General features: G+C 48.8%; 9 protein-coding genes across 9 annotated transcripts; 5 read left to right on the top strand and 4 right to left on the bottom strand. All coding sequences in view use genetic code 12, as the record gives it.

Moving 5' to 3' along the window:
* Positions 1–116: 116 nt before the first annotated feature.
* On the top strand, positions 117–4,094 carry LODBEIA_P47550 (uncharacterized protein; the record flags this gene model as incomplete). The annotated part of the gene is made up of 1 exon (XM_066975011.1): positions 117–4,094. One exon carries the CDS (start codon positions 117–119, stop codon positions 4,092–4,094), a length of 3,978 nt encoding a protein of 1,325 aa, XP_066831693.1.
* A 1-nt stretch (position 4,095) lies between these two features.
* On the bottom strand, positions 4,096–5,121 carry LODBEIA_P47540 (uncharacterized protein; the record flags this gene model as incomplete). The annotated part of the gene is made up of 1 exon (XM_066975010.1): positions 4,096–5,121. One exon carries the CDS (start codon positions 5,119–5,121, stop codon positions 4,096–4,098), a length of 1,026 nt encoding a protein of 341 aa, XP_066831692.1.
* A 245-nt stretch (positions 5,122–5,366) lies between these two features.
* On the bottom strand, positions 5,367–7,175 carry LODBEIA_P47530 (uncharacterized protein; the record flags this gene model as incomplete). Its single annotated transcript, XM_066975009.1, has 1 exon — positions 5,367–7,175. The coding sequence occupies one exon, from the start codon at positions 7,173–7,175 to the stop codon at positions 5,367–5,369; it is 1,809 nt and encodes a 602-aa protein (XP_066831691.1).
* An 859-nt stretch (positions 7,176–8,034) lies between these two features.
* On the bottom strand, positions 8,035–10,011 carry LODBEIA_P47520 (uncharacterized protein; the record flags this gene model as incomplete). The annotated part of the gene is made up of 1 exon (XM_066975008.1): positions 8,035–10,011. One exon carries the CDS (start codon positions 10,009–10,011, stop codon positions 8,035–8,037), a length of 1,977 nt encoding a protein of 658 aa, XP_066831690.1.
* Positions 10,012–10,853: 842 nt separating this feature from the next.
* On the top strand, positions 10,854–13,538 carry LODBEIA_P47510 (uncharacterized protein; the record flags this gene model as incomplete). The annotated part of the gene is made up of 1 exon (XM_066975007.1): positions 10,854–13,538. One exon carries the CDS (start codon positions 10,854–10,856, stop codon positions 13,536–13,538), a length of 2,685 nt encoding a protein of 894 aa, XP_066831689.1.
* A 543-nt stretch (positions 13,539–14,081) lies between these two features.
* LODBEIA_P47500 (uncharacterized protein) lies at positions 14,082–16,091 on the top strand (the record flags this gene model as incomplete). Its single annotated transcript, XM_066975006.1, has 1 exon — positions 14,082–16,091. The coding sequence occupies one exon, from the start codon at positions 14,082–14,084 to the stop codon at positions 16,089–16,091; it is 2,010 nt and encodes a 669-aa protein (XP_066831688.1).
* Positions 16,092–16,095: 4 nt separating this feature from the next.
* On the bottom strand, positions 16,096–16,767 carry LODBEIA_P47490 (uncharacterized protein; the record flags this gene model as incomplete). The annotated part of the gene is made up of 1 exon (XM_066975004.1): positions 16,096–16,767. The coding sequence occupies one exon, from the start codon at positions 16,765–16,767 to the stop codon at positions 16,096–16,098; it is 672 nt and encodes a 223-aa protein (XP_066831687.1).
* A 202-nt stretch (positions 16,768–16,969) lies between these two features.
* On the top strand, positions 16,970–18,250 carry LODBEIA_P47480 (uncharacterized protein; the record flags this gene model as incomplete). Its single annotated transcript, XM_066975003.1, has 1 exon — positions 16,970–18,250. The coding sequence occupies one exon, from the start codon at positions 16,970–16,972 to the stop codon at positions 18,248–18,250; it is 1,281 nt and encodes a 426-aa protein (XP_066831686.1).
* Positions 18,251–18,442: 192 nt separating this feature from the next.
* On the top strand, positions 18,443–20,032 carry LODBEIA_P47470 (uncharacterized protein; the record flags this gene model as incomplete). The annotated part of the gene is made up of 1 exon (XM_066975002.1): positions 18,443–20,032. One exon carries the CDS (start codon positions 18,443–18,445, stop codon positions 20,030–20,032), a length of 1,590 nt encoding a protein of 529 aa, XP_066831685.1.

Raw genomic sequence — 20,032 nt, 5'->3', positions numbered from 1 at the left:
TCTGTCTCTTGTTTACCTCTGCCTGACGCGTAGGGATCAGTTTTTGCAACAAAATCAACCTGAACCAGGCTTACATCCAAACTGCTGCTCTATGTTTACAACCTCACTCCTCCCGGATGAAAAGGAAACTCGACGCCAGCGACAACTCGTTTATCAACAACAGCGATTATGAGTCGGATAAAGCCGCAAGCGAGCATGAAGACGAGGCTCCTTCGAAAAGTGAGGACGCGGAAGGAGAGGAACATGAAGGCAATGAAGGACCAACAAATATGCTAGACCCCGGTAAAGTGGAAATTGATGCGCCACTCGCAGAACATGTTGAGGGTGCAGAAACTGCTGAAGCTAGCCACGGAACGCCAATGCCAGAGCCACTGCCGTCGGTGGTCAACCACCCGCTGCAAACCACGTGCGCCACTCCCACAAAGCCTCGACTAGTCATTGATCGGTTGGCCTTGACCAACTTCAAGTCGTACGCCGGTCGACAGCTCATCGGGCCCTTCCACTCCTCATTCTCGTCAGTGGTTGGCCCCAACGGCAGTGGCAAGTCCAACGTCATTGACGCGATGCTATTTGTGTTTGGATTCAAAGCCAGCAAAATGAGACAGGGAAAAATATCCGAGTTGATACACAACTCGGGCACCAGTCGGCCGGAGTATTGCCAGGTCGATATACACTTTAAGATGGTCTATGGCGACCCCATCCTTCAAGGAGCTGGTAATGTACCAGACTCAAGCTTGGTCGTCTCCAGAAAAGCGTTCCAGAACAACCAGTCGGCGTACTATATCAACGACAAGAAGAGCACATACACCGAGGTGACCTCATTGTTGAAAAAACAAGGCATTGACTTGGAGCACAAGCGGTTTTTGATTCTTCAAGGCGAGGTCGAGTCCATAGCGCAAATGAAGGCAAAGGCCGAGAAGGAGGGCGAAGACGGCCTACTTGAGTATTTGGAAGACATTATTGGAACGACCAAGTACAAGCAGTTGATTGAAGATACAACCACTGAGATTGAAGAGCTCAACACTATATGCCAGGAAAAGTCAGATCGGTTGGAGTTTGTGGAAAAGGACAAAAGTTTGTTGGAGGAGAAAAAGGCTGAAGCTTTAAAGTTTTTGGACCTCGAGCGGAAATTGAACCACTTGATGGGGCTCCAGTTCCGTTGCAACGCACAGCGGTACAGACTGCAGATGCAAGAGGAGGAGCAAGAAGCAAGCGAGTTGAGGGGAAAGTTGCAGGAGAGAACAGAAGCAGTCGCGGAGGTCACTAAACAGATCACCACCGAGAAGGAAAAGCAGCTGCAAACCACCAAGGAGCTAAAGCGATTGACCACTGAGATGGATCGTTTGAGCAAACAACGCAAGGACTTGAACAAGCAAAACGTTGCTTTTGAAGAAAAGTCAAAAAACATGGACGCCAAGATCAGGAAAGCAAACAAATCCGTGGCGTCGCTGACTGCATCTTTAAACAAGGCAAAGCAGAGCTTATCCACTTATGCCAACTCCTCTGCACAGTACAAAACCGAGATTGAGACGCTAACTTTGAAATTACTGGCACAGGAGGACAAGATGGCCGAGATGAGGGCAAAGCTAACAGCGAGGACCTCCGTGTTTACGCAGGAGATTGAAACCTTGCAGACACGGTTGGAGCCGTGGACGTCCAAAATCAAGGAGAATGAAAGCAAAGCCCAGTTGGTTGCAACAGAGATCAACATGCTCGAGAGCCAAATGAATAGTAAACGGACCCAGCTAGAGCAAAGCAAGCGACGGCTCAGAGATATCAAAGCAGAGGGTAAATCCAAGGAAGCAGAGTATCAACAGAAGGAGCGAGACTTGGAAAAGATTACCGAGCAGTGGGCTCTCGGCGAGGAGCAGACCAGTTTGTTAAAAGCCGGGTTGGACAAGTTGAAGCTGCAAATCTCCAAGAACAAAAACAAGCTCCATGACTCGCTTGCTATTTTGCAATCCAAGGAAAACAAAAACAGCGTGCTAGCATCTCTAAGCAAATTGGCAAAGTCCGGCAGGGTTGAAGGTTTCCACGGACGACTAGGCGACCTTGGCCGCATTGACGCAAAATATGATGTCGCAATCTCAACAGCGGTCCCAGGTTTGGACAGCATGGTTGTCGATTCCGTTGAAACCGCCCAGGCCTGCATCGAGTACTTGCGAAAAAACCGACTTGGATATGCTAGCTTTATATGTCTCTCCAAGTTGAGCAAGTTTGACTTGTCCCCGATAAACACGCCTGGCGACCCATCCAAGGTCAAGCGGCTCTTTGACCTCGTTGACCCACTTGATTCGAAATTTGCACCGGCATTCTTTAGCAAGATGTTCCACACGTTGGTCGCGCCCGACTTGAAAGAGGCCAAGGCCGTCGCCTACGGTGCTAAACGGTGGAAGGTGGCCACCTTGGATGGGCAAGTGATTGACACTTTTGGCACAATGTCAGGCGGTGGCAACTATATTCAAAAGGGGGCCATGAAGTTGACGTCCTCGCGCAGTGAGGATACCAACGAGGTTGAGGAACTGGACTTGGAGCTGTTGCGGGGGCGGATATCGGAGTTGGAGAGCAAGTACGATGACACGAGCAAGCAGTATAACGAGAGCGTGGCCGCGCTAAAGCAGGTGAAAAAGCTCGAGCCGGAAACACGGCGGGCGCTTGAAAAGTTAAAGTTGGACATTGCCGGGCTTGCATCAGAGATGAAAGAGATTGCTCAGTTGAGGAGAACCTTGTCCATAGAGCAAGAGGAGATGGACGCCACGAACCCCTTTGAAGCGCAGATTACGGACAAGCGCGAGCAGCTAGCCGTGTTGCACCGGGAGAAATCCATATTGCAATCTGAAATGGCCGAGTCGGAAACGCGCATTTCGGAGCTAGAGCGGAAGATCATGGAGGCGGGAGGTGTCGATTTAAAAGTGCAAAGCTCCACGGTTGATAGTATAAAGAAGCAGATTTCTATAACCAACGACAAGACCAGTGGGGACAGAATTGCGGTGAAGAAGTTGGAAAGCGATATTGAACGGCACACGCGAAACATTGACGAAGAAACGCGGGTCTTGGCAGAGTTGGAAGCGGCGGTCAAGGAGTTGAAAGAGTCACAAGCCGTGGTGGTGGAACAGATGCAGTCTTTGGAAGTGCAAATGGAGGTGTTGAATCAGCAAAAGCAAGAAAAGGATGAGCAGCTTGAAGTAGCGCGTTTGGAGATTGAGGAGAAACAGGCCGAGATTGCTGACTTTGAACAGTTTAAGGTTGAGATAAAGAACCAATTGGAGAAAGTAGAGGGACATTTGGAAAAGATGCGGCGTTTGGTCGCCCAGAACGAGCAAGCTCTAGACTCGATACCGGTGCGGGACCTCACTCCCTATATTTACTGGCTTCCGGACCACGAGCAGTCCACATATACCACGCCACTATTAGATAACGAGTCTGACGACGACATCGACATTGACGCTGTCAACTCCGAAGTGGAAGAGATTGAAAAGTACATGTCGACTGTGCGTGTGGATGTCGAGATCTTGAGGGAGTACGGGACCAAACTCGCAGAGTGCAAGGAGAGAAAAGACGATTTAAACAAAGCCATTGGCGATCGAGACGAGAAGCGCGACTACTGCGAGGATATGAAGAGAAAGAGACTCGACGAGTTCATGCAAGGATTCAGCGACATCTCCTCGACACTAAAGGACATGTACCGGATGATCACCATGGGAGGCAACGCCGAGTTGGAGTTGGTGGACAGCTTGGACCCCTTTTCCGAGGGCATCTTGTTCAGCGTGATGCCGCCGAAAAAGTCGTGGAAAAACATTTCCAACTTGTCTGGCGGCGAAAAGACGTTGAGCCTGTTGGCATTGGTGTTTGCTTTGCACAAATACAAACCCACGCCGCTTTATGTGATGGATGAGATCGACGCCGCATTGGACTTTCGCAACGTGTCTATTGTGGCAAACTATATAAAGGAGAGGACCAAAAACGCCCAGTTTATCGTCATTTCCTTACGGAACAATATGTTTGAGTTGGCGCAAAAGTTGGTGGGGATCTACAAAATCGACAACAAGACCAAAAGTGTGCCAATCATGAACATCGAACTAGCCGAAATGTAACTTATGTAATATTCAAGCTTTCTTTCTTCCAACTAGGTTCCACAGCACATGCATATCCCTTCTCATGCTTTCTCTTTAGCACAAAGTATGTGTCCAACACATCAATCATCTCCACCATCGATTTCGCAGCATTCACTCTCTTGACCACTTTTTTCGACACTGGCATATTTTCCAACAACTGCAGTACGTGGTGTTGCGATAACTTGAATGGCAAGCCGTAGCTCGTGGTCAACGCCATAAACACCTCGACTGCACTCCAGGGTGTTTGGTCCTGACCCGTGAAAAGTGCCGGGTTTGCTAGTATCCCTCGTGCCGACATGACACCGTCGGCACCGGTATAAGCTGCGATTCTCCGACAATCGTCCAATGTGAAGCAGTCGCCGTTGGCGATCACAGGAACCGTTTTAATGTGCAGCCTCACCATCTTGATTGCGTCCAAGTCAACAGGGGTGGACGACCGGGTGGTCTTTGTGCGGCCGTGGATGGTGATGATGTCGGTGCCCGCAGCCTCCACAATCTTGACAAACTCGATGGTTTCATTCACGTCGCTGTGTATTCGGATTTTTGTGTCAATGCAAACAGAACCCCCGTACTTGGCCTTGGCCGCTGAGATCATCGCTGCCACGAGATGCGGCTCGCTCATCAACGCAGCCCCGATCCCTTCCCGGATCTGGTCCTTTATGGGGCATCCGCAGTTGATCCCAACCCCGTCCACATGCGGCAAGATCATATCGATGAATTTCATGAAGTCCTCCACGTTGTTGACGCCCACTTGCACTATGACGCAGTGGTCCCGGGCGTTTGTAGTAAAGTCCGAATACCGAGCCATATCGTTGCGGACAAACTCACGAGCTAGTATCATTGGCGTGTAGACTATATCCACATTGTAGAACCGGCATAGCTCACGGAATGGGAGTTTGGAGTACCTGACCATGGGGCCTGCGACGCACACTGGCCGGTTCTCTAGTTTGCATCTTTGTATAATCGCCGTGGGCCTGTTCTCTGCCGGTCTCGAGGGAACTGTCATTGAGGGAATTGCACAGTTGCAGCTGAGATGAGATGAAATCTGTGCAAATACACAAGTGATGATCTGCTACACCAGCTTTAGGTACAGTCACGTGAGTAGAGTCCCACTCTAGAATATTTTCAATTTGCAAGTTACAGATAAGCAGTTGATGGAAATTTCTTTAAATAATACAAGTATATAGAAGCCAAAAAAAAAAAAAAAAAAAAAGAAAAACAAGAGAAGAAAGATCCCGCATCCTGGCCTCACTACTCCTCCTCCGAGCTTTCAGACGACACGGCATCGTCGTCGGAGCTTTCTTCATGCTTGATACCCATAAGACCGTTACTTTCTGTCTGCGCATGCCCGTTGCCCTCGTCAAACAATGCCAACTGCGACCTCAAATGCGCCAACTCGTCTAGATTGGTTCCCGACTTGTTGCCCTTCTTTTTGATCTTGACTGCCGCCTTTTCGCCGAATAAAAAGTCGTACAACTTCAACACCGTGGAGTCACCCAATTGGTCCATATCCAACTCCACTTCGTCCTCGTTGCTGATTTGCACGTCGTCCTGGATGATTTTGATCAACGCATTGAGCTTTTTGTCGGACAACGTAGGCACAACCTCGGAAACCTGTTTTTTCATTTCGTATGTGACAACCGGTTGCGGCGGCGTGAGTTTCACCTGGCTAACGGGCGGCACCGACGACTCCTTTCGCTTCGCCTTTGAGCCGCGCTTGGCAGTCGACAGTGCTGCTTTCTTCTTTTTCTTTTTAGCCGCTTGCTGCTCGCGCAATTTTTTCAAGTGGTCTTTCTTCATCTCGTCCAACTCCTTCTTCATTCTCGTCAACTGGTTCTCGAGAAACTGGATCGCGGGCACGTCGGCAATCATGGCCTCGGTTATCTCTTCCTCTTCCTCGCTCGACACCTCCTCTTCCTCCACTTCTGAAGCGGGGGGTGTTGGCTCGGGCACCGGTTTGTTGACCCATTTTTTATCAAACACGGCCTCAAGGCGGTGGCCCATCATGTTGACCTCGGTTCCCTCGGGGTTGAACGCATAGCAGTTTTTAAACACCAACCGCACGTCTCTTTCAAAATCATCTGCGCTGTCGTACTGGTTGTTTGTCAACTTGGACTGAATGGTACCGAGGTCCATGGGCTCCTTGACAACTTGGTGGTAGTTGGGGATGTTCAAGCTTACGGCATCCACGGGCGCCAAGAAGGGAAAGTTGTAGTTGTAGTGCTTTTTCGACGTCAACTCCTTGATGGTTTGCGCGCAGAATCTTAGTTCCGCTGCAAATTTTTTCTTGCGAGGCCTCACGTCGTAAGGTAGTTCTTTTGATTTCGGTGGGTGCACCGCTCTTCTTGGCCGTGCGGCGGCAACAGAGTCCGCCCTTCGTTTGTTGATGTCGGGAGACACTGCCTTTGTTTCTGTGACTCCCTGTGGTAATTCCCTCGGGGGCATGTTGAGCATGAGCTTTTCAAACTGGGCCTGGATGTTCAACGCCATTTTGGAGATGGACGCAGCCTCACCGTTGAACTTTTGGCAGTTTTCAATGATGAGATTGAAATCGCTGGTGAACTGCTCCGCACTCTCGTAGGCCTTCACGTGCAACTTCCGTTCTATAGTGGACAAGTCCATGGGGCGTTTTATGAAGTTGTAGTATAATGGGATGTTTAGTTTGACAGTGTCGACTGGGAGATGGAAAGGGGTGGAGTCTTTTAATCTCTTGATGCCCTTGATTGTAGTTAGGGCGTACTTGTATTGGTGGGCAGGCATGGGATCCGCGGGCAAGTTGTCCATATCTGGTTCCGCTGGTGGTTTGGCTGCGGGTGTGGGAGCAGAAGCCGTAGGAGGTGAGGTGGTTGCAGTAGGCTGCGTGGTTGCTGCAGCCTCCTCCTGCTGATCAGGAACCTGACTTGAGTCTCCATTCCCGTTTGTCTCCTCCGTCTCCACAGTCTCCTCAACTTGTCCATTTTCAGTCCTTTGCTTCTTCGAGCCCTCCTCGGCAGCAGAATCTTCCTCTCGCTCATCTAGTTTCCGTTTCTCCGGCGACTGAAACTCGTGATCGGTGGACATGATGGACTCTATTGTAGAAATCTTGCCATGTGCAGAAGTCCCTATTTTTTTGTTTTCTTTTTTTTTTTTCAAATGGTGGTGAAAATCTATCTCTCTCCTTTGTACCTGTGTTGTGAAAAATCGATGGAAAAATTGAATTGTATTTATACTGCTGGCTCAATGTTGTTTGTTTTTTTAATTTTTTTTTTTCCAGTCGCAATTCTCGCTCTTGAGTCGTTTACTTGTAAAGTTCCAACGCCACCTTCTCCAACGTATAGACTTTACCGTGGAAGAAGACAAAAATTATATCCCCTGGTGTCTCTTTTTTTTTTTTGCCACCTTGCCCTGTACTTGTTTAAAGTAGTTCTCATGGCGGTGTCATTCTCTCGGGGCTGGTGGATTAGCCAATAGTAAAACCAAGCTTGAAATTCAGCTGAGGGGGGGTATTTCGTGGTAGACTCCCTGTTGACTATTACTTTTTTTTTCTCACCGATGGGTCACATGATTAAAAGATTCATCGTGTGCGCTGTACCGTTGGTGCCAGTACTAAACCTTTTCCGACCAAAACTCAAGCCTAGTAACATCTGTCGGAGTACCTCACCACTGTTGACTATGTAATTGCATTTATTAGGTTATCTAGGTAGGGGCTGGGCGATACATGTTGGAGGCAACAAACTTATGGGTGACGATTCAGTGGGGGAAAAAAAAAAGGAGCCAGCAAGATTATTTTTTTATTTTGTTTTTCTGTCGACACCAGATGCATACGCGTGTTGGCTTGGTAAGGTAGAGAGTTTGAACTATTTTCAGTACTGATACAACGTTGCTCGTTACTCTTCACATTTACTATTACATGTTGATACAAAACGCATTCCGTCAATTGTTATAAATGAACAGTTAAAAGATCATTGATGGAAAAGCCTTTGTTGCAAGTGGGACACCTCCTCAACCGCGCAGCTAGCCGTTCTTGCGTGCATTTGGAGCAAAACACATGCCCACACACGGTTATCGCCGTGTCTTTCCAGTTCTTTGTGCACACCGAACACTTTGCAATCGACCGCAACGCCTCCAACTGTTGCTCGTCTTCTTGGATGATTGAGTCGGTGTTGTTGGTTCGGTACTTGTTGATTAAGCTCTCTGCGTTTGCAAACTCTTTTCTTAGTGAGTCCAACTGTAAGCTTTGTTTGTTCAATTGGTCTTTCAATTCCACCACCTCCGTGGTCATGGAAACGATCTTGGCCTCTTTTCGTTCCACATCTTTCTCTAGGGAGTCCTTGATGACGTTTAAGTTTTTGATACTATCTTGCAAGTTATAGTTATCCTGCAACGAGTTTTCCTTGATGATCTTGTAGTCGACAATTGACTTTGTCAAGACCTCGATTTTGTTGAGATAGTTCAGCTCAAGCTCGGTGAAACTCTTTACCAAATCCTGCGACTTGGCAACTTGCTGCTTCAATACCTTATTTTCACTGCTGAGCGAGTCCTTGAGTCTCATCGATGCAAAGTATTTCTGGTCCGCCTTGTTTTTTTCAATTGTTAGCTTCTTCACTTGGTTTTCGTGGTCTATTGCTGTGGACATTTTCTTCATAGCAAACTCTCTGGTTTGCTTAAATGCACTTTCGATTTCCTTAATTTCGTTATTTAGGAGTTCGATTTTAGCATCTCCGCTAACTTCAACTCGACTCTGGATGAGCTCATCGATCCTCTTTGAGTACACCGCATTCAACTCGAGAAGTGCCGCGGCAGTCTTTTGGTCTTCAATTTGCTTGGATAGCAACGTATTTTTGCCCAAAAGCTCGTCGCGTGTTGTTCTCACGCGGACCAAGTCCTGCTCTACTTTGGCCAAGGTCTGCTTCAAGCTCTCATTCTCCTTGACAATATCAGCCTCTATCAAGCTTTTGAGCTCGTTGTGTTTTTCTTCAAACTCGGTCAACTTTGCGACATTCACCGTGTTTAGTTTGCTGACTTTGCTAATCTGCTCCTGCAAGGACTGGTTGTTTTTAACAATCTTTTTGTAAATCACATTCTCCTGCAAGTCGGACTCGTCCAAGTTGTGTATCTTGCTCTCCAACGCGGTGGTTTTCAACAAAAGGGCCTTATTCGAGCCTGTCATTTCCTCGAGCTGACTGTTTAGCACCTGGTTGCACGACTTTAGCTGCTCAAGCTCCAAGTTTAATTTCTCCCATTGCTCGTCGCCTACATCGCGAGAGTTTCCGTTTTGGTCACCACTCGGCACAGGCTGCGGTGTTTCCTCTTTGACTTTTACATCTTCACTAACTTCCTTCCGACTGTCGTCGACTCTCTTTAGCGTCTTTGACGCGTTGCGTTCTCGCAGGTTGATCAAACCAAGGATTTCCTTTTGCAACTGGTCAACTTGCACCAAGAGCGACTCATTCTCCCTCGCTAGTATCTGGTTCTGGCTTTTGATGGAACTCAACTGTTGGAGCTTTGTTGCGTCAAAGTTTAGAGGCAACGTTGACGACAATGCTCTTGACACTGCTCGTCTTAGCTGTTCTAGCTTTTCGTCATCCGTTGATTCTGGAAACGGCACCAACACATCTTCATTGGTCCCTTCGTTATTGTCAAACAACGCCAATATCTGGTTGTACCATGCCGTCAACACGGTAATGACATGTTTGACTCCCTCGGACTCCATCGAGAGCCGTTTCGCCTTGCCTTGCAATTTGAGTACTTGCTCTTTATAGTTGAGCATCTGTCTGTAGATGGCCTCCTTTTTGAAATAGACAACGTCGGCCTGGCTGAGCGGGCCCTCGGTGCTGAGCTCATCTAGCACCTTGGCTTTCTTTGACGGTAGATGGTCTGTCTCAGGTGACCTCTTTCTATCATTGTCCAGGCTCATTGAAATCGCGGCGGTTTCTTAACTTGTATTTGGATATAATATGTGTTTGCAACAGATTGTTCTGTTCTAGATGAATATTCTGGTGCTGTTTAAAGAGACTGAATTTTTCTTTTCCATTTTCTTGATACTACCACTTGGGATCTTTTTTATGGCAAGTCACACGACCGTACGCTTTTAAACCTTCATGGCCGGGAATCGAAGCGGATGTTGAGATACGATTGTTGAACGTGCCATCGGTTCCGTCGACTCGTTGTGGGCAGGAGGCAAGACATGCACTGCGTTGATATGGCCTCACTTGTATCATAAAGCTCTAGCTCTCTATGGCCATAAGGGGAACTGCAGAGCTGTGTCAATAGCAACAATCTGCATGCCAGACTCTCCTTTTTCCCAATCACAGTAGTTGCACTTGCTCATTCACAATCATTTCCTGTGTTTGAGAAAGTGAAAAACATGAGCACCACGGGGGTTTACATTTGTTGAAACCACCATGTAGATGAGGTGTCAGAAGATTACCACGCATAAAAATATATGATGAAATTTGCACCAAAATTTTGGGAAAACTTTACCAGTTGCAGCAAAACTCGAGAAAACAGAATAAAGTCATCTTCCGTCTAATACAGTCAGAGCGAGTAGCTCATGGACCTGTTTTACAGGATAGGGTATGACTTTGCAAAGCTCATTGGGAAGTCACGTGATGGCTGCAAATCGGTACTGACACCCATTTCGAATCCCGCAAAGCGCAAATCAAAAAAAAAGCAAAAGATTAACAGCATAAAATGCGTCTTGAAAATTAAATACAGGTACAAACTCACCCTACTTCATTCTCCTCATATCCCTTCTCCATGCACCTGCTATCGCGGATTCTTATTCTTCTCACAGCATTGTTGAGCTGCTGCTTGGGTGTCAAGGACCATCTCTTCAAAAGCTGTCACCAGGCAGGGTTTTGCCACCGCAATCGACACTATGCCAAGCAAGTACTGCTTGATCCCGCTTTTCAGAGCCCTTACCAAGTTTTGAAAGACTCGATTAAGGTTGAGGATGGGGTTTTGAGTGGAGAGATTGAAAAGACCCTTGCGAGTGCTGCACCAGCTGTGTTTCCCTTTGAAATCAGCATCGTTGAAAACAGCTTCAGATTCAAAATGGACGAAAGGAGACCCATGAGTGAGGGCTTGGTGAATCCTAATAGATACAACGAGGCCTCTAACTGGGCGTTCAAGGATAGCCCCAGTCCACAGCAGTTTCGGCTAAAGAGACTGGATAACGAGATCACCGTCATATACCCCAGACACGAGGTTGCCATTCAGCTCAACCCGGTCACGTTTACATTTTTTTACGACGGAAAGGAGCAGATTGTCGTCAACGGAAAGCAGTTGCTCAACATTGAGCATTCCAGATCAAAAGAGAACAACCAGGAAAATCTTTTTCCTCAAGAGTCCGACTTTGATATGTTTTCCGATAGCTTTGCCGACTCAAAAGGTGATAGGTTGCCCCTTGGACCTGAGGCGGTGGCACTCGACTTTACCTTGGTTGGGTTCGAAAGCCTCTACGGCATCCCCGAGCATGCAGACTCCATGCTTTTGAAGGATACCAAAATGCATGAGCCATACAGGCTCTACAACGTGGACATTTTTGAATACGAGGTCGACTCGCGGTTGCCAATGTACGGGTCGATCCCATTGGTCATGGCAGTAAACGGCAACGTGGCAGCGGGGATCTTTTGGATCAACAGCGCCGACACCTACATCGATATCGAAGAAGACACCCGCGCGTCATCAGTGCATTGGATGTCGGAAAACGGCATTTTGGACTTTGTGGTGATTATTGAGGATAGTCCGCGGGATGTTAACCAAGTCTACGGCAAGCTTACCGGAAACACGCAGTTGCCCCTATTGTCAAGTCTCGGCTACCACCAGTGCCGGTGGAACTACAACGACATCAAGGATGTGTTGGAGGTCAACTCTAAATTCGACGAGTACGAGATACCCTATGACACCATCTGGCTTGACATTGAATACGCCGACAATAAAAAGTATTTTACATGGCACCCGGAGAACTTTGCTGAACCGGGAGAGATGTTGCAGGAGTTGAACCGGAGCAGCCGGAACTTGGTGGTGATTATTGACCCTCACATTAAAACCGGCTACGAGGTGAGCAATGAGTTGGTCACGAGAGGTATAGCAATGAAAAACGCCGACAACCAAGTGTATTATGGACACTGCTGGCCCGGTGAGTCTGTTTGGGTGGACACCATGCACCCGGAGAGCCGAAGTTTCTGGGACGAAAGCCATCGAAAATTCATGATTTCTGACAGGTACAAAAACTTGCACCTCTGGAATGACATGAACGAGCCATCGGTGTTCAGTGGACCGGAAACAAGTGCCCCCAAGGACAACATCCATTATGGCCAGTGGGAGCACCGGTCTATCCACAACGTGTTTGGGTTGACCTACCACGAGGCGACATTTCAGTCCTTGCTTGCACGATTGCCCACTCAGCGACCGTTTATATTGACTAGGTCGTATTTTGCCGGCAGTCAGAGGACAGCTGCCATGTGGACCGGCGATAATATGTCGAAATGGGAGTATTTGAAAATATCCATCCCCATGGTGTTGACCTCCAACATAATGGGGATGCCATTCGCCGGGGCAGATGTTGGTGGGTTCTTTGGCAATCCCTCGCCAGAGTTGCTCACCAGATGGTACCAAGCTGGTATTTGGTATCCATTCTTCAGAGCGCACGCTCACATTGACTCACGAAGAAGGGAGCCGTGGATGGTAGAGGAGCCATACTTGTCGAGTATCAGAAATGCCATCAGATTGAGGTACGCGTTGCTTCCTGCTTTTTACACGAGCTTTTACCACGCTTCCAGAAACGGGTCCCCCGTGATTAAACCGTTGTTTTACGACTACCAAGGCCTGAAGGACAAGGTGACGTTTGAGGTTGACGACGAATTTTTCCTTGGCGATACTGGGATATTGGTAAAGCCTGTTACGGATGCAGGTGCCAAAGAAGTGGAGTTTTTCCTTCCTCGAGATCACGAGGACATCTACTACCACTTTGCAAACGGGGTGATTGGAGAGAGACTAAACTCCCATCGGTTCAGTGTCGAGCTCAACGATGTTCCCATGTTGCTCAAAGGCGGGTCAGTGGTGCCAATGAAGCTGAGGTATAGGAGATCCACCAAGTTGATGAAGCACGACCCCTACACTTTGGTGGTGGCGTTGGACAAACAGGGAAAGGCGCAAGGGTCGTTATATGTCGACGACGGCGAAACCATTGGTGGCGAGTTTACATACATTAGGTACAAAGTTGACGAAAGGAAAGGCATTCTGGTGGAAAAGGAGGGAAATTACACACTTGCAGTCAACGTTGAAAGAATTGTCATTGTGGGAATCAAGAACAAAGTGGGTTCGGTGAGTACAGGCAAGCTTGTCGACGAGGGCAGGGGCAGAATCACAATAGTCAAACCTCATGAGTTTCCAATTGTGTTCAACAACAATGCCCGAGCCGGACACGACGAATTGTGATTATGTGTGGTATGTAGTGAACACGTTTGTGGCTGCAAAGAGACTAACTTCTTTCTTCAACTCTACTTAACGGCGGTGCCATGTCTTCACATGTAGCCCCAACCCCTATATCTGACATGCCTTGTTTTTGGCATCCAATCCCTCCTACGTTTTGTTTAGAGTAATTAGTCCATGCTATACAGTGCGGAAGTATATGTATCGTGTATTAAAGGAGACTACTATTATTAGTAAAAGGGAGACAGTGACTGAGGGAGAGCGAAAAAAGATCAACACTTTTTGGAACTTACCACCAGAGCACAAGTATAGGGAACTGCCACTACTAGACTCTATAAGGTGATTTGTAGCTGCAGAACTCTCAAACTACACTGGTAGCTCACACATTATACATTCTGGTCCCAAGTTATTTATCAACCTCCTTCCACCCGTTTACCCCGATTCAGAGGCCTGCTTTTTGCTCCTTCCGCCGACTCATGATTACATCCACAACATCACCTAGCCAGCGAAGCCAATAATTTTAGAATACAAGCCCGTCCCATTTCTATCATGTCGGTTCCTCCTTCTACAACCACATCGTTGAAGCACACCATTGCTCCCAACTCCACGCTTGCTACAACGTCAAGCTCCAACCAGAGCGGGTCCAACGACTTTGTCAAAAAGCTATTTCTCATGCTTCAAGAAGATAGTTATAAGAACATTGTCAAATGGACCCAAAACGGGGACAGCTTTGTGGTGATCAACACAAACAACTTTACAAAGGACATTTTGCCACGCCACTTCAAACATTCCAATTTTGCAAGTTTTGTTAGACAATTGAACAAGTACGACTTTCATAAAGTCAAGATTCCAAACGAGGCCAAACTGAGCTACCCTTATGGCGAAGACGCTTGGGAGTTTAAACATCCCGACTTTAGAATCAACGACCGAGAATCGTTGGACAATATCAAGAGGAAAGGCCCCACTACAAAGAAAACCGGCGGAGCGTCTCCATCGTCTTCCAACAACGGATCAAAGCCTACAAGTGCAGCTATCAAGAAGAACCCCAGCCTATCAGAAGTGAATGTGGAGACAGCAGCAAACGATTCCACCAGGGTCCCCCTTCCACAGAGCTCACACCCAGCTAGCAATCACAACTACATCCAGCTAAGTCAGTCGCAGAACCATTTGAGAGAGCAAGTTGACGCTCTCAAAGAGAGCAACCAGGTGCTAAGCCAGGAAAATGCAGTGCTACAAAAGAAATACAAGACGTTGGTGGACCACATTGTCTCCATAAATTCCTTCAACGAGCGGTACTACCGCTCCATGAGCCTCTTGATCAATGTCTTGTTGCAGTCTGGGATCAAAATTCCGCCGTTGGACTTTCCACCACCAAATGCCCTTGGCCCCGGCCCTTTTACTCACCCGGACCCAAACGCCAGCATGTCCACGGCCAACCACTTGGGCTCGCTCTCGGCAACGTCGCTTCCCAGTATATCGCAGCATTTGCAGCTGCAGTCGCCGCGAATCCCACCGCACCTCCAATCGCCCGTGGTTTCAACGCAATCGATGCAGCCGTCTGGCGGCGCCTCCACAATGGGAATGACTCAGCCAATACCTTCCCACCTAGTTGGAGCCCTGCAACAGCCACTGCAACCAGCGGTTCTCAACAACAACCGCTCCCTTTCCATCCCGAGTGGCCGTCCGCCGCAAACAGCATACTCCGCCACCAGTCCCATTAGCGGTCTTGCCACGCTCTCGCGCCTGCTGTCGGTGACACAAGCGAACCAAGCATTTCTTCCAACCAAGTCTGCCAACCAGACACTAGACCGAACTCAGTCCATGGATGATGTCCACCAGGGGCCACCACCACGAGGTTCAAACAGCGGCCAAACGCTTGACCAGCAGCCGCCTCACTTACACCGGCACCAGCAGCACCAGCACCAGCACCAACACCAGCAGCACCAGCACCAGCACCAACACCAGCAGCACCATGAGAACCACCAGCAAAGCTTGTCCTCCTCATCGCAGACCAACCCCGGAACTGCTCCTGAAGACTATGTGCATGCGTCGCCAGCGAACAACAAACCCCTCTCTCCCTTGACCAGTTCATCGGCGTCACCAAAAACCAATGTGCTACCACAGACCAGCACCACTTCCATTGCCAACCCAAAGTTCCATGTTCTCTTGGTTGAGGACGACAATGTGTGCATTCAGTTGTGTCGCAAGTTTTTGGTAAAGTACGGGTGTCAAGTCACCGTTGTCACCGACGGCCTCAATGCCATCTCCACGGTGGAAAACACCAAGTACGATCTCGTGTTGATGGACATAGTCATGCCCAATTTGGACGGAGCCACAGCGACGAGCGTGATTCGCTCGTTTGATACCAAGACGCCGATTATTGCCATGACGGGCAACATCGAGGATAACGACCTTGTGACGTATTTGCAAAACGGGATGAGCGATATCTTGGCCAAGCCGTTTACAAAGGACGACTTGTACTCGATTTTGGCTAAACATTTGTTGAAAGATGGAGATGAGAGTGAAGAGCCAATGAACAAGAAACTGAGATTAGAATAGTTTTTTAGTCTATTAGTCTATGGAATGCAATGTCAGAAAACGCGTTGCCCCAGGGTGTTTTCTTGTTGAAGCTGTTTTTGTATCGTGTGATCTCTACTCCGTGGAAGTGCACAGCATTGAAATTGTAAACTATTTCTGGCTCTTTGAATTTGCGGCTATTTCTCTTTTTGTTTGTGACAGGGGTAAACCCGTCGTTACAGGAGCCGTCATCTGAGTAATGCACAAGAACAGCCATGGTCGGATAGAGGGAAGCTAGCTTGCGCTTTGTTAGTCGGTCCGTGTGAGCAATGATGTCGTTGCCTAGAAACACCATTGGCTTGTCGGTGACTAGTATTTGCTCCATCACCTCGAGTGGAGCATGGGGGATATAGTATAGGGTTTCAGGGCCCGCCCCACCGCGATAGTGCTCCTCCACTGTGAACGGCTTGAACAACTCCATATCCAAATCGGTAAACACAGGGTCATAAAGAGACACCTCAGCGATGTTCTTGGTCTCCACCAACTCCAAAAGCAAAGCGTACTGGTACCGAGCATTTGAGCTCTCGCTGGGTGAACCTAAGGCCAAGCACCGGATGTTGGTAAAGTCCCCGCTCAATGACTCTTGAATTTCATGGAAAAAGCTCGAGTTTCGAATTGTCTCCCTGTGTGAAGCTATGCTCAACTGTAGCTGCTCCATTATGCTCTAGTCTGGATGCATTGCCATCTCCTGACTCCGCGGGAACAGAGAAACCAAAGAAAAAAAAAAAAAAGGCGAGAATCCAGTTGCCTTACACGATTGTCACTCTCACTTTTCATCCCTTGAGAAGAGTTCATCCTTGAACCAACTTCACTCAACGCAAGCACCCCCGGCTTTTTCCACATTGTCACCGTCGTTGGATATGCGCAAGTGCAAAATCTTTGTAGGATCGTCGCATCCTGAGTTGGGCCAGTTGGTTTGCGACCGGTTGGGCGTCGAGCCGGCCCCGTGCACCTTGAAAAAGTTTAGCAACGGCGAGACATCGGTCCAGATTGGCGTGAGTGTAAGAGACGAGGACGTTTACGTCATTCAAAGCGGCTCGCCGCACATCAACGACCACATCATGGAGTTGTTGATATTGATCAGCGCATGCCGCGGCGGAAGTGCAAACAAGATTACCGCGGTCATCCCGCAGTTTCCCTACAGCAAGCAGAGCAAGATGAAGAAGCACCGTGGTGCCATTACTGCCAGGATGTTGGCCAACTTGTTGGTGATGGCTGGCGCAGACCATGTTGTCAGCATGGACTTGCATGCAAGCCAGATGCAGGGGTTTTTCACCAAACCGGTGGACAATTTGTTGGGGGCGCCCACGTTGGCCAGGTGGATCCGCCACAACATCCCCGACTGGGAAAACTCGGTTGTTGTTTCCAAGAACCCCGGTGGCACCAAAAGAGTCACGGCGTTGGCCGACTCGTTGAAGATCAACTTTGCCATGATCCACACCGACAGAAGGAGAACCCAGGACGAGTACGCACGCAAGAAGGCGTTGAAGAAGGCCAAGATTATTGCTGAAGACGGTGGGGACGCTACGGAGCAGGACAACATTGTCAACGAGCTTCAGACGGCTCGGATTGTCCAGGGCCACGTGGTGGATGATGACTACCAATTCAAGAGCGAGCGTGCTCATCGGGAGGGTGTTTTGGAAAACAGTGTTCTCTGCGACTCCAACGGCTCGCACTTGACCAAGCCCAATATGTTGGACAGCGATGTGCTTGGTGGGTCGTATAACGCCGCGCAGAACTCGGACGACGAAGATGGGCCCTTGGTTGAGGAAAAGTTGATTACTCTCGTTGGCGACGTCAAGGGCAAAGTCGCCATTATCTTGGACGACATGATTGACAAGCCCAACTCGTTCATTGCCGCGGCGGAGCACTTGAGATTGAACTGTGGCGCCAAAGCCGTTTACGTGGTTGGCACCCACGGGGTGTTTAACGACAGCTGCTTGAGCGCTTTGACCGACTCCAAATGCATCGACAAGATTGTAGTTACCAATACGTATCCGATCCCGAAAGAGGAAATCGAGGCGCACAAGGACAAGCTAGTGGTGATTGACGTTTCGCCAATCTTTGCCGAATGTATCAGAAGAGACCATTTCGGGGAGTCCATATCGGTTTTGTTTGACTCGCTTACAGCCGTGGGGTAGGCTTTGTATGAGTGTGTAGCGGTGAATTTGTTAATGTAAGGATCAAAGTGTAGGTATTATCATGAACCGCGCTTGCGAGGGGGGGGGGGGTTTTTTTTTCGCGGGGGACGGTGGGAGACGGAGTGCCAGCATAAACACATCTGGATGCTAAAACCGACCCTGGTTTAGGACACAAGAGCAATAGATAGCGCAATGGAGCGGTCGATAGTGGCCACTGAGTGGTCCATCGTGGCAGACGATAGTGACTCGTCAGTGGAAGACAGTGGAGTGTCAACTGCAGACTCAATTGAAGCGGAAGAGGAGAACGGGGATAATGACACCACGGCAGCACCAGCACCTGATGACCCACTTGCCAGTTACTACGAGGCCTATGCTGATCAGTTTCTTGATTTCATAAACACAAACCCCACCACCTACCACGTTGTTTCGCACTTTAAATCCCTCTTGGAGAATAACGGGTTCAAGTCCATCAGCCAGAACAAGGCCATTGCAGAGCTCGATGCTGGGTTCTACTACACTTGCAACGGTGACCAGTCGTTGGTTGCATTTGTCATTGGCGGGAAATGGTCACCTGGCAAGGGATCTTGCTTTGTTGCAAGCCATTGCGACGCATTGAGTGTCAAGGTCAATCCCCGTGGTCTGTTGAAGCTGCGGGTGGACGGGTACGATCTTATAGGAGTGGCACCTTACTCTGGCAGCTTGAACAGCAACTGGCTCAACCGGGACCTTGGGCTTGCAGGGAGTGTGCTCGTGCAGACACCGCAAGGTGTGCAGCGCACGTTGATAAACTCGGCACCGCTCCCAATCGCGGTGATTCCGTCGCTAGCACCGCATTTTGGCGTGGATACGGCTGTTTACAACAAGCAAACCCAAGCCGTTCCAGTTTTTGCTCATCGTTCGGACGACGAGCTAGTACCTACGGAGGAAGAGCTAGGTAGCAAGTTTTTTGCAAGACATTCATTGCGATTGCTAAGGTACATTTGCGCCCTAGCTGGGGTTTCTTTGAGCTCGATAGTTGACTTTGACTTGGATCTAGTCGATGTGCAGCCCAGCTGTCGCGGAGGAGTAAATCGCGAGTTTATATTTCTGGGCTGTTTGGACGACAGGCTCTGTGCTTTCGATTCCATCTACGGTCTCATTGAATATAGTCAGCAATTTCTCCTAGACAAGGACATCTCCACCTCGGAAGCACTCAACGGGGTATACTTGGCAAACAACGAGGAGGTTGGCAGTTTGACCTCGACTGGGGCTTGTGGAGGATTCTTGATTGACACTTTAAGATCAGTAGTGGCTGCCAGGTGCAGAGAGCTCCCCGTATCGGAGGCCGTTGCGCAGTTGACTACAAACACCGTCTTGTTATCAAGCGATGTCACGCATGCATTAAATCCAAACTTCAAGGAGGCCTACTTGGAGAACAACTTCCCGCTACCAAACACGGGGCCGTCGATCAAGTTTGACTCGAATGCACACGTATTGAGCGACTCTTTGGGCAAAGAGTTTCTCACCAGAATAGTGGCTGACTTGGACGGAGTAAAGTTGCAGCAGTTTCACATACGAAACGACTCGCGGTCCGGAGGCACCATCGGGCCGATCATGTCGAGCAGCCAGAGAGGTGTCAACGGGGCACGAATGATCATCGACGTGGGTCTCCCCATTCTCAGCATGCATTCCATACGGAGCATCGCCGGGTACAAAGACGTCGGTATGGGAGTGCGCTTCTTTAAACAGGTGTTTTGTAAGTGGCGTACCGTAGCTCGAGAAATGGATGGCAAGCGGGTGTAA

The sequence above is a fragment of the Lodderomyces beijingensis genome, assembly GCF_963989305.1.
Source record: "Lodderomyces beijingensis strain CBS 14171 genome assembly, chromosome: 6".
NCBI lineage: Eukaryota > Fungi > Ascomycota > Pichiomycetes > Serinales > Debaryomycetaceae > Lodderomyces > Lodderomyces beijingensis.
This window is presented reverse-complemented; position numbering and strand designations above follow the sequence as displayed.